The 15,762-nt window shown below is 42.3% G+C and overlaps 1 protein-coding gene across 2 annotated transcripts in view; it reads right to left on the bottom strand.

Moving 5' to 3' along the window:
* TNKS2 (tankyrase 2) overlaps positions 1–15,762 on the bottom strand; it is a 68,647-nt gene that overhangs the window by 8,642 nt on the left and 44,243 nt on the right. For both annotated transcript variants that reach the window (XM_073685560.1, XM_073685561.1), the window contains exons 16-26: positions 15,438–15,657; positions 15,115–15,224; positions 13,273–13,461; positions 11,475–11,724; positions 10,930–11,012; positions 5,693–5,813; positions 5,296–5,393; positions 4,269–4,343; positions 4,068–4,173; positions 1,894–2,080; positions 956–1,112 (exon numbers count right to left, since the gene is read on the bottom strand). In XM_073685560.1, coding sequence (XP_073541661.1) covers positions 956–1,112; positions 1,894–2,080; positions 4,068–4,173; positions 4,269–4,343; positions 5,296–5,393; positions 5,693–5,813; positions 10,930–11,012; positions 11,475–11,724; positions 13,273–13,461; positions 15,115–15,224; positions 15,438–15,657 — 1,596 coding nt within the window. The remainder of the gene's footprint in view (positions 1–955; positions 1,113–1,893; positions 2,081–4,067; positions 4,174–4,268; positions 4,344–5,295; positions 5,394–5,692; positions 5,814–10,929; positions 11,013–11,474; positions 11,725–13,272; positions 13,462–15,114; positions 15,225–15,437; positions 15,658–15,762) is intronic.

The following is a 15,762-nucleotide window of genomic DNA, read 5'->3' as shown; positions in this document are numbered from 1 at the left end:
CTTGTAAACATGCTAATTTTGGGGCTAAAATAACATTTTTGTGGGAAAAATTAAAATGTTTTTTTCCTTTCACATTGCCTTAATTCATGTAAAGCACCTGAAGGGTTAATAAACTTCTTGAATGTGATTTTGATCACTTTAAGAGGTGCAGTTTTGAAAATGCTGTCACTTATGTATTTTCTGTCATATAGGTCCCTCAAAGTCACTTCAAATGTGATGTGGTCCCTAAAGAAAGTGGTTTTGAAAATTTTGTTAGAAAAATGAGAAATTGCTGATAAACTTTTAACCCTTCTAACTATAAAAAAAAAAAAAAAAAAAAAAAAAAAAAAAAAAAAGCAATAAGCATTTGACTTAAATTTGTCATTAACATAAAGTACATGTCACTAACAAACAGCCTCAATCACTGGAATACGTTGCAGCGTTCCACAGTTGTTACCACATAAAGTGACAGTGGTCAGAATTGTAAACTTTGGCCTGATCAGGAAGGTGAAAACAGGCTGGGGGGTGAAGCGTAACATTTTACTCTTAATGTAATCATCTCCTTCCTTCACTGCAGAAAGATATAATTCCCTCAGAGAAATCGCTCAACATACAATACCTATAACAAAAGACCTGTCTGACATCAAACATCTACAGAATACAGCTTAAAGAGACTCTCAGCACAGGATGACTGTCCAAACTAAGTCCAGCCGCTTGGTGCACCATGGCACAGCCAATAATTTATATACACCTTCCCACCTGCTAGTTTTCCCTCAATCTCCATCCCCCTCTTCTTTGATTGACAGCTCTGGCTTCATAGGGCCAGAGAAAGGAGGAGATAGATGGAAACCAAGCAGGTGGGAAGGTGAATAGAAATGATTGTCCACGGCGTGAAGCACAGAGTGCCTATACTTGGTCTGAGCAGTCATTCTGTGCTGACAGTCACTTTAAAGCACAGGGACAGTGAGACAATTACCTGCTCTCCCCTGTAGATCACATACTCTGCTAGAGCTAGCCCGTTGACACTTGGCCGGCCAGTGACCGAGTGATGGCCAGGAGGAGAATGAGCCATCTTCATTGCACTGAACTGAAGGAAAGATTTCCCCAATGTCACTCGACAAAATAGCAGCTGTCTGTGTGAACAAAAACAAAATGGTGTGAGATCCACCGAAGGACAAAAGTCTTGGGACACCTACACTTTACACCTTAAGGGATTTTAAAGACATAAATCTACATTTATTAAAATGAAGGCTTATATAATGGCTTCCACTTTTCTGGGAAGACTTTCTACAAGATCGTAATGTAAGTGTGTGGGAACTTTTACACATTCGTCTAGAAGATCATTTGTGTGGTCAGAAATGGATGTTAGATGCAAGTGACCGGCTCATTATCTACACTCTGTCAATTAATGACTGAAGCGTAATATACAGAAATATGGAGGTGAATGACTTTTTTCACACACAGACTAAAATGCGTTTCCCCACTACAAGCATTAAAGGTCCAGTGTCCTCCATTTGTAGAAGAGAGGTGACCACAGGTCCACATTTATTGGGCTTGTGTGGGTGAAACAGAACCTGGAAAGTGCTCTCCTCCCAGCAGTATCGGCATCTCCAACATGTGCTGGAGCCGTCTTATCTTGAGCTGTGACATTTTCTTTACATGAGGACTTTAACATTTAATCTGAACCAAGATAAGGCTGCCCTCTACTGGAGGAAAAACTAATAGCACATTGTGATTAACTGGGTGTCCAATTTTATTTTATTTTCTGTTGTACACTATTTTTTTTAACAAATAAATCAACTATTCATTATATGTTTATTATACATTATTCCTCCAAGTGTAGTCAATAAGAAAACTTCTACAAATGAACCACAATACCGTCCTTACTGTTACACTACCCAAAAGTGCACCCACCTATGGCAAATGTAACAAGACCGGTCCTTGTGAACTGGGCATCCTGTCCCTCCGCCAATGCCATAAACATACTGGTTGCTTTTTGATGAGTTTTCGGCAAAGTAAATGCCAGCTCCGAACATGCCACCAATGTAAGCGTGCCTTTCATCGAACCCCTTGTGAATAATGGCATTTACGAATGGAGAACCTGTGAAAGATTAAGCACATCATAATCAGTGGCAAGGGTTAATGATGCTATTTCAGCCAGTTTTGAGACAGAAAATGGTGGTATATTTTGGCGCATGACTATTTGTCGCCAAAATTTGTGACTTTTTTTTTTTTTTTTATTTAGTAGCGCTCTCTACTTTTACGGACACTATCTACGCAGCAGGAGGGGCACAAGAGAATGCGACCCGACCAGTTTACTATATAATTTATGACAATTATTTCAGACATTGTACAGATTTCAGTTTGTGGTGTACGGACAGACAAGATGCACTACAAGTCTGAACAGAAGGGCACATCTTAATACATTTGGTGCATCCTATGCCAACAGGCGTCTATTTAACTCTTTGTAAGTTACCAAAAGTTGTAGCATAAGCAAATTCAATTAGAACAATTGAATTTGCAGATCAGCCAAATCATTGCAGAGCAAATGTCAAATTGTCATAATAGGACATTTGGAAAATATGAAGTCAAGCTGGGACATTTTTATGAAAGGGAATCTGTCAGGTCAAAAATCAATATATAATTGATAAAAATCATGCGATTCTTCTGGTGAAGCTGTTTCCATTCATGCATTCGTTTTCTCTCTATTCTCCCCCGTCCTCTGTAAAAAGATGCATTAGATGCTGTTATCACTGTGACCGTCTACTTCTCAGCTGCGCACTTCCCTGGGTAATGAATATTCATGTAGTGTCGTCACTGCCAGGCCCTATGTACTGCCCCTGCAAGGACACAACGAGGCAACAGTGGCAACCTCCGAAACCCTAACACGTCTCCACCTATCCTCCAGGAACAAGGCGATCTGCAGTCTTCAGGGGCACCGGCAAAGGACTTTTAAGGAGCTGCAATTCAGGACATGGAGGTCTCACCAAGAGAAAATAAAACAGCGCATGCGCCGTGCCAGGAAGTAACTCGCATGTGTGAGAGTTTGCAATCAATAGAATGTATGATGTCGACAACGGAGGGGTGAAAGAGAATAGGGGCATGGATAAGCCAATTTAGTGGCGTATCTTATGATGAATTTGACAGGCTAGCATGACCACTCCCGACCCACATTACACTCACAGTAGCAAAATAAAATTACTGGAAAAATAATGAGCAACATAGGGCTCTAGCTGATTAAAAGCAGTGCAAAAATATTGAAAATGCACTCACCTTAGCAGGTTGCAACTTGCAACTTAATGTAAGTATGTACCAGCTGCTGCACAACCGTAGATCACTGGGATCAGGAATCCAAGTGATGCGGAGTACAAAACTGTTTCCACTGGCTGCCAGCTAGTCCACGTGGAGGCACCACACCAATGGTTCCAATAAAGGATTTTAAATCTCTTTTTATTAAATTCTTGTCTGTTACAAATTAAAATATTTTAAAAAGATTTTAATTTGTAACAGACAAGAATTTAATAAAAAGAGATTTAAAATCCTTTATTGGAACCATTGGTGTGGTGCCTCCACGTGGACTAGCTGGCAGCCAGTGGAAACAGTTTTGTACTCATCACATTAACGCTCACAGTAGCGTAGCTGGCCAGAACTGGCGCAGAAATGCCAAAAATCGCAATACTTTTGGGCAACTGTTGAGTTGTGCTAAAATATAGTGACTTATCAAGATGTTTACGCCAGATTTCTGGGGTAAGCACCTTAATGAATCGCCCCCTTAGCGTCTGCCTTCCTATAATCTACCATTGTTGAGACTGAGGACAAACAGAAGAAATTAATCAATGGCAAAATAAATTAGCTGACGTAGAAAATGCTTCAAAATAAACTAGAAATGCTGTCTGGAGGTGTTTACCACTCATTAATCCACACCTGTCATATGCTCATTAATAACATTTTCTTGCACCTGCAGTGATGCGATTGTATATTTCACACCAAGAGGTCGTGGCAGCAGATCTGGACGGTAATCCATCACCTTCTGATATGTTCTTCACGTTCCCCAGAGAGACAAGTTACATGACACTGCGGCGACTTACCGTGAAAAAGCATTCTTTCATTAGCGTGATTATGGTTTTCCTCTGTAACTTCTTTTCTGCGGTGGGTGTACCTCTCCCAGAGCTTTTTATTGCATACCTTCTGAATCTACACATTTCCAGGAAACGACAGTTACTATACATTACCTTATAATCAACCAGGTCTACATGGCGCACAAAGCTGCTGAATAGGCATCGCCTTACCTTTAGGATATTGTATCTGTTAAAAACTCCACCTGCGTGGCCCCCATCTCGATGTTCCCGGACCGTGCTCTGCATCTAAAAATCAAATAATATATATTTTTAGAAGACACTTTATAGCAAGTTTTACTTCATTAATAACTACTAATAACTAGTGTGGCCCAAACAAGTTCTGGACAGTACTTAGTAATGGAAGAAAACTCTGCCCCAATAACCCACTGCCAGCATCGTCGTCTTGTATCACGACAGGGCTTACATGGTGCTCCTGTAGCCATAACAGGCAGGTAAGATTGCGCTGCATCTTGAGTCACTCAATGCAGGAGACTTCACATATATTTTTTGTAAGTTACTAATATCTTATATATGTACCGTATTTTGCGGATAAGACACCCCAAATTTTGGAAAGGAAAATAGGAAAAAAAAAAAGTTTTAATAAAATGGTGGTGCATATTATTATCCGCTTTTACGGTAGCTTACCTGGGAGGGGTGGGGGAGGAAGGACGGCGGCGGTGAAGCAGGGTCCCAGGTGGCAAAGTCGCTGCTGGCGGAGGCAGGAGATGTTGCGGGCTCCAGGGTGGTGGGACAGGGTGTTTGGCGGAGGAAGGAGTGCGGCGATGGCTACAGGCCCCAGGCCGGTAGGACGAGGTGCTCGGCAGTGCGAGGGCTCCGCCGGCATTTTGTGAAAGCCCAGAGCCCTGCACCTTCCATACTCTGTAAAGCAGTGGACTCTGGAAAAATGTCTGCCAGAGGCGGTGCATGCACAATTGAGATCTTGGGAGCAAATATCTCAATCTGCGCATGCGCCGCCTCCAGCGGCCATTTTCCTTGAGTCCACCGCATAAGAAAGTATGTAAAGTGCAGGGCTCCGGGCTTTCACAAAATGTTGGCGGAGCCCCAGCACCATCAAGCACCTCGTCCTACCGGCCTGGGGCCCGCAGCCATCGCCCCGCTCCTGCCTCTGCCAGAAGCGACCCTGGAACCCCAAATTAAGAAAGAGGGATGAATGGGAGGATCATGAACAAACCAATACCTCTTCATCCACAGATAGAAATTCCTTATCATCTGGAGCAAGGTCGATTAATATAGTCCCACTGTTAGATGTATTCAGTGTCAAGTATGGATTCAAACCTGGAAATCCAAGCAAAATCATAAATCAATGAATGCAAAACCTTTACATCACATACACTGTCATTAGCGTTTACAGAAACTAGAAAAAACTAAATGGACTATTAAAAAGGTAAAAATATCAAAACCAATAGTACAGAGGACTCACTGCTGCTTTAGATCTGTGAAGTACATCAATACATGAACACAAGGGTGGACTTTGATCAAAACTGAACGTCATCAGCTCATTGTTGTAGGAGTCCATATTACTTTAAATATTTTATTGGATAAAAAAAAAAGGAACAAAAAGGTATAAATGTTACCTTGTTGGCCTGATATCAGCCTCTCCACGCCTTTTATGATTTTATGTCTGTGCCCATATGCATTAATTCCGATTTCCTTGAATTCTTTATGTCCCATTTCAATTAAAACATCTAGTGTTATCTGTAAGCAGAGCGGACAGAGAATGTAGAATACAATAAGGAAAGAGCAGCTGGAAGAACTGAACTTGGCAGCACAAAGCACACTGCTGCGCTCCTTTTACATTTCCTCTACACAACTGTCACAATTTGGACATCATATCTTATAGCAGTTTTGTACTATACAGGGCAGCACGGTGGCTCAGTGGTTAGCACTGAAGCCTTGCAGCACTGGGGTCCAGTGATCCAATCTCACTAAGGACAACATCTGCAAGGAGATTGTATATTCTCCCCGTGATTGCGGGGGTTTCCTCCGGGTTCTCCAGTTTCCTCCCACACTCCAAATACATACTGATAAGGAATTTAGATTGTGAGCCCCAATGGGGATAATGTATGTAAAGCGTTGTGGAATTAATAGCGCTATATAACCAGAGTACAATAAATATAGCTTTAGGCGGCTCAATAAGAACAAGGATCTTATGTTTTACTTAAAGGGTTATTCTCAAGTTCTTTAACCCCTTAATAACATCTGACGTACTAATACGCGTCTGTGCCCTGGGACTTAAGAGCCAGACCCGTATTAGTACGTCATCGCGATCGCGCGCGCACACAGGCTGTGCGGGCGCGATCGCCGCCGGGTGTCAGCTGATTGTCACAGCTGACACCCGGTACTATGTGCAGGGAGCGGTCCTGCACCGCTCCCAGCACATTAACCCCTGCGATGCTGCGATCGAAGTCGATCGCAGCATTGCGGGGGCAAGGGGAGGTGATCGCAGATACTCACCTCCTCTTCCGGCTTCCAGCGCTGTCTGCAAAGGCTTCCCGTGTGTTGCCATGACGACCCGATGTCGTCATGACAACATCCGGGTCACCAGACAGCAGGAAGATTGTTTGGACATGCGCAGTGCATCTCCAAACAATCTTCTCACTGTGCAGCACTGATAGCCTGTATGACACAGGGATGGTGCTGCATTCCTGTGCCATGCAGGCGATCAGAGAAAAAAAAGTGAAAGTCCCAGAGTGGGACAAAGTAATAAAGTATAAAAACTGTCAGTAAGTGAAAAAAAAAAAAATTGCAAAAATATAAAAAAAAATAAATAAATAAAATAATCCACCAAAAATAAAAATATAATGTACCCATCAATAAATATTATAAAAAAAACAAAAAAAACAAAAGTACACATATTTGGTGTCGCCGCATCCGGAACAACCTGACCTATAAAACTGTCCCACTAGTTAACCCCTTCAGTGAACACGGTAAAAAAAACACGAAGCAAAAAACAATGCTTTATCACCATACCGCCAAATAAAAAATGGAATAACACGCGATCAAAAAGACGAATATATATAAAAATGGTACCGCTGAAAACGTCATCTCGTCCCGCAAAAACCAAGCCACCATACAGCTCCATCAGCCGAAAAATAAAAAAGTTATAGCTCTCAGAATAAAGCTATGCTAAAAAATATTTTTTTCTATAAAATTGCTTTTATTATGTAAAAGTGCAAAACATAGAAAAACGATATAAATGTGGTACCACTGTAAACGTACTGACCCGAAGAATAAAGCTGCCTTATCACTTTTACCACACGCGGAACAGAATAAAAAAAAACAAAAAAACAAAAAAAACCAATTCCTGAATTGTTGGTTTTTGTTTATTCTGCCTCCCAAAAATCGGAATAGAAAGCGATCAAAAAACGTCACGTGCCTGAAAATGGCACCAATAACCACGTCAACTCATCCCGCAAAAAACGAACCGTCACATGACTATCTGCCAAAATCTGGAAAAATTATAGCTCTCAAAATATGGCGATGCAAAAACTAGATTTTACAAAAAATGCGTATTTTTGTGTGTGACAGCTGTCAGTCATAAAAACCCCATATGATTCTGGTATTGCTGTAATCACACCGACCCGAAGAATAAAGTCGTCTAATCACTTATACCGCACGAGGAACGGTGTCAAAAATAAACTCTGGGGTTAGGGCTGTGCTACGGTTAGGGCTGTGCTACGGTTAGGGCTGTGCTACGGTTAGGGCTGTGCTACGGTTAGGGCTGTGCTACGGTTAGGGCTGTGCTACGGTTAGGGCTGTGCTACGGTTAGGGCTGTGCTACGGTTAGGGCTGTGCTACGGTTAGGGCTGGGGTTGGGTTTAGGGTTGGGATTTTTTTCAAAAGTAAGAAAAAAGATGACGATATGGAGACTACTGTTGAGCGCAAGTGCTCGCTACTTGAGTTTGCATCGGGTGCTATGGTATGCATTGAGTATCGTGGGTATTTGAGTGACATGCTCGAGTCTCTGCCCCATATGCTTCGCGGCCAAAAAACTTTACGGGGATTGCCTGCCATGCACGAGCGATCCCCGCATGTTTTTTTTTTGGGTGTCTAATAACCGTGAAACATGCGGAGCAGGGACTCGAGCATGTTCTCGAGCACACGCTGTACATGGTGCATACCTGAGCACCCGATGCAAACTCAAGTAGCGAGCACTTGCGCTCAAGACTAATGACAACTTATTCAATATGATGACCTAATGTAAACAAATTCTGTGTCGTACCTCTGGGTTCAAAATGTTCACTATACACCTTAATAAAATCCTTGAGGGGTATAGTTTCCAAAATGGGGTCACTTGTGGGGGAGCTCCACTGTTTAGGCACATCACGGGCTCTCCAAACGCAACATGATGTCCGCTAACAATTTGAGCCAACAATTTGTTAGCGGATACCATGTTGCATTTGGAGAGTCCCTGTGTGCCCAAACATTGGAGCTCCCCCACAAGTGACCCCATTTTGGAAACTAGACCCCCCAAGGCACCTATCTAGATGCATAGTGAGCACTTGGAACCCCCAGGTGCTTCACAAATTGATTCATAAATATGAAAAAGTGTTTTTTTTTTCACTTTTTCATTTTTACAAATCAATTTGTGAAGCACCTGGGGGTTCCAAGTGCTCACTATGCATCTAGATAGGTGCCTTGGGGTGTCTAGTTTCCAAAATGTGGTCACTTGTGGGGGAGCTCCAAAGTTTGGGCACACAGGGGCTCTCCAAACGCGACATGGTGTCCGCTAGCAAATTGAATGGAAAATCGGCTCAAATTGTTAGCGGACGCCATGTTGCGTTTGGAGAGCTACTGCGTGCACAAACATTGGAGCTCCCCCACAAGTGACTCCATTTTGGAAACTAGACCCCCCAAGGCACCTATCTAGATGCATAGTGAGCACTTGGAACCCCAGGTGCTTCACAAATTGATTCGTAAAAATGAAAAAGTGAAAAAAAAACACTTTCATTTTTATGAATCAATTTGTGAAACACCTGGGGGTTCCAAGTGCCTTGGGGGGGTCTAGTTTCCAAAATGGGGTCACTTGTGGGGGAGCTCCAATGTTTGGGCACACAGGGGCTCTCCAAACACAACATGGCGTCCGCTAATTATTCAAGCAAATTTTACAATCAAAAAGTCAAATGGCGCTCCTTCCCTTCAGAGCCCTGCCGTGCGCCCAAACAGTGTTTTTTCCCTACATATTGGGTATCTGTGTGCCCAGGGGAAATTGCACAACAAATTTTGGGGTCCATTTTTTCTTGTTACCTCTGAAAATAAAAAAAAAAAAAGTAACATTTTTGTGAAAAAAGTTAAATGTTCATTTTTTTCTTCCACATTCAAAAAATTCCTGTGAAGCACCTGAAGGGTTAATAAAGTTCTTGAATGTGGTTTTGAGCACCTTGAGGGGTGCAGTTTTTAGAATGGTGTCACTTTTGGGTATTTTCTGTCATAAAGACCTCTCAAAGTGACTTCAAATGTGATGTGGTCCCTAAAAAAATGGTTTTGTAAATTTTGTAGGAAAAATGAGAAATCGCTGGTCAACTTTTAACCCTTATAGCTCCCTAACAAAAAAAAATGTTGGTTCCAAAATTGTGCTGATGTAAAGTAGACATGTGGGAAATGTTATTTATTAACTCTTTTGTGTGACATATCTCTATGATTTAAGGGCATAAAAATTCAAATTTTGAAAATTGCTAAATTTTCGCCAAATTTCCGTTTTTTTTTCACACATTAACGCAAGTGATATTGAAGAAATTTTACCACAATCATGAAGTACAATATGTCACGAAAAAACAATCTCAGAATCAGGGGGATCCGTTGAAGCGTTCCAGAGTAATTACCTCAAAGTGACAGTGGTCAGAATTGTAAAAATTGGCCTGGTCATTAACGTGCAAACCACCCTCGGGGCTTAAAGAGATTGTCCATTAGTTTATCACTGATGACCTATCCTTAGGATAGGTCATCAATGTCTGATCGGCCGGGGTCTGACACCCGCCACCCCCGCCGATCAGCTGATGTCGGACGCAAATACTCAACTGCATTGCTGGCAGTCTCCCGATAGTGGCCGAGGCAGGGTCCTACACATCCGCCTCCTATTGATTTGAATAGGAGGTGGCTGTGTAGTACCCTGCGGCGGTCACTATCTGAAGACGGAGCAGCTCCGCAAGCCAGTACTATTGGCCGGCGGCAACAGACACCAGCTGATCGGCGGGGGTGCCCGATGTCGGACCACTGTCAATCAGACATTAATAACCTAGCCTATGGATAGGTCATCAGTGACAAAGTAGTGGACAATCTCAAATGGTTAAAATTGCAAAATGCATGTAAAAACAAGCAGCTTTGCAATTTACCTTTCATTAAAAATAGTATCTGTTCTCAGTGAACTGAGGACTTTTTAATTTTATTGCGTAAAGCTCTTTGCCTAGGTTACTGACCACCTCTGCAGTCTATCAGCAGTGGCCGATCTAAATGGCGAAGAGTACAGTGCTTACAAACTCTTTCCAATAGAGCTGGTAAGTTCTGCTCTGAAGGAGTGCAGATCACTGGACTGAACGAGTCTTTGATGCTGCAGAACAAAAGCGTCCTCTGCATGCAGTTCGGGCCAGTGGCACAGCAAGGACGAAATGACAATCAGAAGTGCACTGTTCTCTGGCAAGTGGGATGCTGGGAGGGGTACATTGCTGACTAAGAAGATGGGACAAACCATTTCAACATCTGAGTATTCCCTAATTTACTAGCATTATACTGCCCCTTTAATGAGAGCAAAAAATCATTGCCATTGTAGAAGCTTTCAACTGGTAACGGTACAACACTGGGCTTATTAACTTACCTGCTCTCTCTCAAAGATGTCAATTAAGTGCTCAAGTCCAAGATTCCTCAAAAACTGATTGATACTGAGATCCATGCCAGATACTTCAAGGAAAAAAAAAAAAACAAAAACACTTGCATCATCATCTATGTAACAAAGTCTAAAGAGTGCAAGGCATATGATAGCAATCTGTACAGTACTAGTTATTACAGGGATCTAACCAAGGATGTAAGGAATCGCCTATCTGGGGTCCACTGATCTGGACAACGGGGCTCTGAAGTGTCACCTTTGAAGTGGGCCACAATGCTGTATACACATATCCACCCCATTCCTTGTGTACCGGACTGCCAGACACACAGTACAGCACCTGGCCACCTCACGCAGTCCTATAAACAATAAAAGGAGTGGTGTCCACATGCAGAACGATCGCTCCAGCTATCATAGGAATAAGTACATGAGAGAGCATAACCAATTTAATTGGAACCGCACGGAATCCTCTTTTTGTCTGGTTGGACAATCCCTGTAACCAAAGTATCTTTACCAGCATTATTTGCACAGCCATTTACCTTCTTTTCTCTCTATACCGACAGCTCCCTCAGCAATGCCATTACTTTCTGATGGTGCATCAGGGAAGCTTGTAGCTAAGTTGTCCAAGCTGCTGGCAGCAGAGAGAGTTGGCGGACTGGAGGGCGCAGATGACACCGCTGCCGCTGATGGGTTGGTGGGCTGGGAAACATTTACCACTTGAGGTTTATAAAACGTTGGTAGAGCAGCGGAGGGCATAGCTGCTGTCAGGAGGGCTCGGACGTCATCAGCCTGAGTAACCAAACAATACAATTAGCAGACATGCAGTTTCTTGGATGTAAAGCGCAAAAAAAGAGATCACACGTTTGTGATGTAAAATTATTGGTTGATAGCTAAATAGTAAGGGTAAGTTCACACAGGGCATTATTAGTGCGTTTTTTTCTGCAGCAACACGTGCTCTCTTGGCAGGAAAGAAGCAGGGTCAAAAACGCAGGCTTTGGTGCATTTTTTTGTGTGTGTTTTTCAGGATCCCAAAGTTCAGCTTTGCTTCTACCACAGAAGCATGAACCAATGCAAAACATATGTTCATGAAAAAATACACATTACAAATGTAAGCAGGGGAGGTTAATTGTTCAGGAATAGTTTACCCAAGACATTGGCAGTGCATTGAGTTTGCAGGACACTATTTACTTTCACACTTTATTCTGCATTGAGTTGCTCAGGCATTGTTCAATTTCACACCTCCCTGGGCCACAAGTATTGTTCAATCTCACACCTTGGGGGCAGTTAATGTTCACTTTGTACTCATCACTAATTTAATTAAACTGTACTAATCCAAACTGCCATCTCAGGTGACCAAGACAAGATGGTAAAATCACAAAAATAATGGGTTTCACATACTGATGTACTTGCTTTTTTCCATTAATAATGCAACAAAACGTTCACACTAGACATTTTTTCAGCTTTTTTTGCACTACCCATTGCTTTTAATGGGTGAAAAAAGCTGAAAAAAAACGCTAAAAGAAATGACACGCTCTATTGTGCAAAAAAACATGCAAAGCACAAAATACTAAGGACAAAAAAAAAACAAACTGTGTACATGAGATTTCTGAAATCTTAAGACTTTGCTAGTACTGTAAAAAGAAGCTGAAAATTTGCATAAAAAACGCTGAAAAAAAGCCTTGTGTGAACATACCCTAAAGGGGAAGAGCACAACACAAGGCAATCTTTAGTTGAGCTAAAAAGTAGTGAAGAACTCAAGGCATTTTCAAAGTAGAAGCTTCTTATAAAATGCTGTCATTTTCTGAGGAACACACAGAATAATTAAATGGCCAAATATTAAAAGTAGTGGACAACCCATTCTATTTTTCTGTTGAAAATAAGTATCTTTGTAAATACCTTGCTTTGCAGTTACTGCCTGTGAGTGGCGCTATCCTTGGCCGCTCACAGGCATCAAGTGACCCCCCCCCCCCGCTGAGGTCACGTCAAGTGAAGCGTGACATCAGTGACGCGCCCCCCCCCGGTGGATGCTGGGCTGTTGGTGGGTGTTACCCCGCAAATCACACCCCAATGAATGAGAGGGAGAGCACGCGGTGGATGCTGGGTGTGACGCGCGGGGTAGCCCCGCCCACAGCCCATCACTCGCCGTGGAACGCAGAATTTAGTCACCACCGGCTGCAGCCGGAACTTGACGTGACACCAGCGGATGTCAGAGCTGGCTGCAGCTGGTGGTCACGTGATGTAAGTTTTTACAAAGATGCTTATTGTCAACATAAAAATAAAATGGCCAATTACTAATAGTAGTGGACAACCCCTTTAATGTTATTAACGAATACTTACTCCAACCAAGTCTAAGGAGGCTTGTCCCTCTTGATTTTTCAGAGTAGGGTCTGCCCCGTGTGCTAAGAGCAGGGCACACAGCTGCGTTCTTCCTTTCTGAGCGGCTTCATGCAGTGGTGTGAAAGCCCACTTGTCAGTGGCATTAACACATGCATTGTATTTTATAAGCAAAGCGGCCACGTCCACATGCTGTAAACAAGAACATCTCGGCTGGTTAGTACAACACAAATACATACAGGTACCATAGACTGCTATAGCTAGAAACCATTTAATTCACATACTACGAGGGAGATTCATCAAAGCTTTTCTGCAAAAATACAGTGGTAAAAGGTTTAAAAATGTTATTGCGCAAAAAAAGTCAGAGTTGTACAAAAATGTTGCAACTTTAGGCAATTTCACACTAGTTTGAAGCAGCTCTGCCACAATGGGAATATCTGGAGAGGAGCTGGAACTCAAATGCTGTCAACTAGTAAAATATGTGTACACTGTCACTTTACAGAACTGGTTTACATAGTTACATAGGTTGAAAAAAGACCCAGGTCCATAAAGTTCAACCTTTCTACACCAACTGTACATTTTGTCACTAATTTAACTGTAACCCACAATGTTGTGTGTATCGAGGAAATCATCCAGTCTCTTGTATAAAGGCTGTTATGTCGGCCATCACTACCTCTTGTGGTCGGCATTCCACAGCCTGACTGCTCTGACTGTAAAGAACCCTTTCCTGTTTAGGTGCCAGAATCGCCTTTCTTCCATCTGTAATGAGTGCCCCCTGGTCCTTAGTATGGTCTTTTGGAAAGAATAAGTCATGTGCCAGTCCTTTGTACTGGCCACACACATTTATGCATGTAAATGGGATCCCCTCTGAGGCGTTGTTTTTCTAAGCTACACAAGCTCAACTTTCCAACCTCTTATCATATGAGAGGCCTTCCATCCCTTGTAATAATTTAGTTACCGCCTTTGAACTGACTAACTTCTGAATATGCTTTTTAAAATGTGGAGCCCAAAACTGGATCCCATATTCCAGATGTGGCCTCACCAGTGATTTATAAAGGGCAACAGTACATTGGGATCACAGGATTTTTTTCTCTTTTTTATACAGCCTAAAATCTTGCTTGCTTTTGCTGCTGCTGCCTGACATTGAGTATTGCTGCTCAGCTTACTTGTAACCAGAATACCCAAGTCCTTCTCCTGTTCTGTAGTCCTGAGTATACTCCCATTTAATGTACATGTAGTAATAGGAATACTCCCATCCTAGGTGAATTACTCTACATTTATCTACATTAAACCTCATCTGCCAAGTGTTTGCCCATTCAATCATCTTATCCAGATCTTTCTGCAATATGATAATGTCAAGATCAGATTTTAATATCCTACATAGTTTGGTGTCATCAGCAAAGACTGACACTTTACTCTCAATCCCATCCCCAAGATCATTAGTAAAGTCCTAGCACAGATCCCAGCGGTCCCCACTGCTGACTATATCCCATTTAGAGAACGTTCCAGTTATGACTATTCTTTATTTCCTATCATTTGCCAATTCCTTACCCCTCTACATATAGTTCCCCCAGTCCCTTCTTCTGTAGCTTCAGTATAAGGCTGCTATGTGATCCAGTATCAAATGCCTTTGCAAAGTCCAGATAAATCACATCAGCCGCATTACCAACATCCAGATTTGCACTTACCTCCTCACAGAAACCCAACATGGCTAAATACGGCATTAGTAGAATTTATGGGTATTGAGCAGAAGTACTATGGATTAAACGTGTACCCATCTATGTGAATACATGCCTACATTATGGTCATTAATAATCTCTACAGCAGAATACTTCGGACACATACCCCATAAGAAGCTGCATTGTGCAATGGGATGAGTCCTCCTTTATCTTGTGCATTTACATCAGCGCCATGTTGGAGCAAGTATTCAGCAACCTCTAGGTTATTATAGCCGGCTGGTAAAAACACAGAAAAAAAATTGGTCATGCTTTCCGTATCATTGCAGTCTTAGTTGTTCGTACTTGTCTGGAAGTCAAGTAAAACAAAGTGTAAGACATCATTTAGCTACAACAAATATGAAGACGACATGATTCTGGGGGGATAAAGCACCAACAACCATATACTCAGCTACTTAAAATAAGGAAAGCGTCACGCTAACCAATACTGACCAGCTAAATGTAGAGGAGTCGAGTGCCTTCCCTGTGTATCCCTGCAGTTGACATTTTCCAGGGTGCACAGTTTCTTAACTCGAGCCACACAGCCTCGTTTAGCAGCATCTAATAAGGCAGCATCTCCTCGGAGAAGATCCTGAATGTCTGTATCTCCATCCTTCACCAGATCCAATGCAGTGTTACCATCTCTGTTCTTCTTTGTTGAATCAGCTCCATGCTGTCACATGAGAGCAGAAGAAACATTAAAATCATAAAGTGTTGCTTCCTTATTTACTGCACTTCCTTGGAAAAATAATGTGATTTTAATCCACAAACAATCCAT

Source organism: Phyllobates terribilis, unplaced genomic scaffold (genome assembly GCF_046119375.1).
Source record: "Phyllobates terribilis strain yellow unplaced genomic scaffold, ASM4611937v1 Scaffold_5__5_contigs__length_657084704, whole genome shotgun sequence".
Classification (NCBI taxonomy): Eukaryota; Metazoa; Chordata; class Amphibia; order Anura; family Dendrobatidae; genus Phyllobates; species Phyllobates terribilis.
Note: the sequence above shows the minus strand (reverse complement) of the source record. Positions and strands in the feature narration are given on the sequence as shown.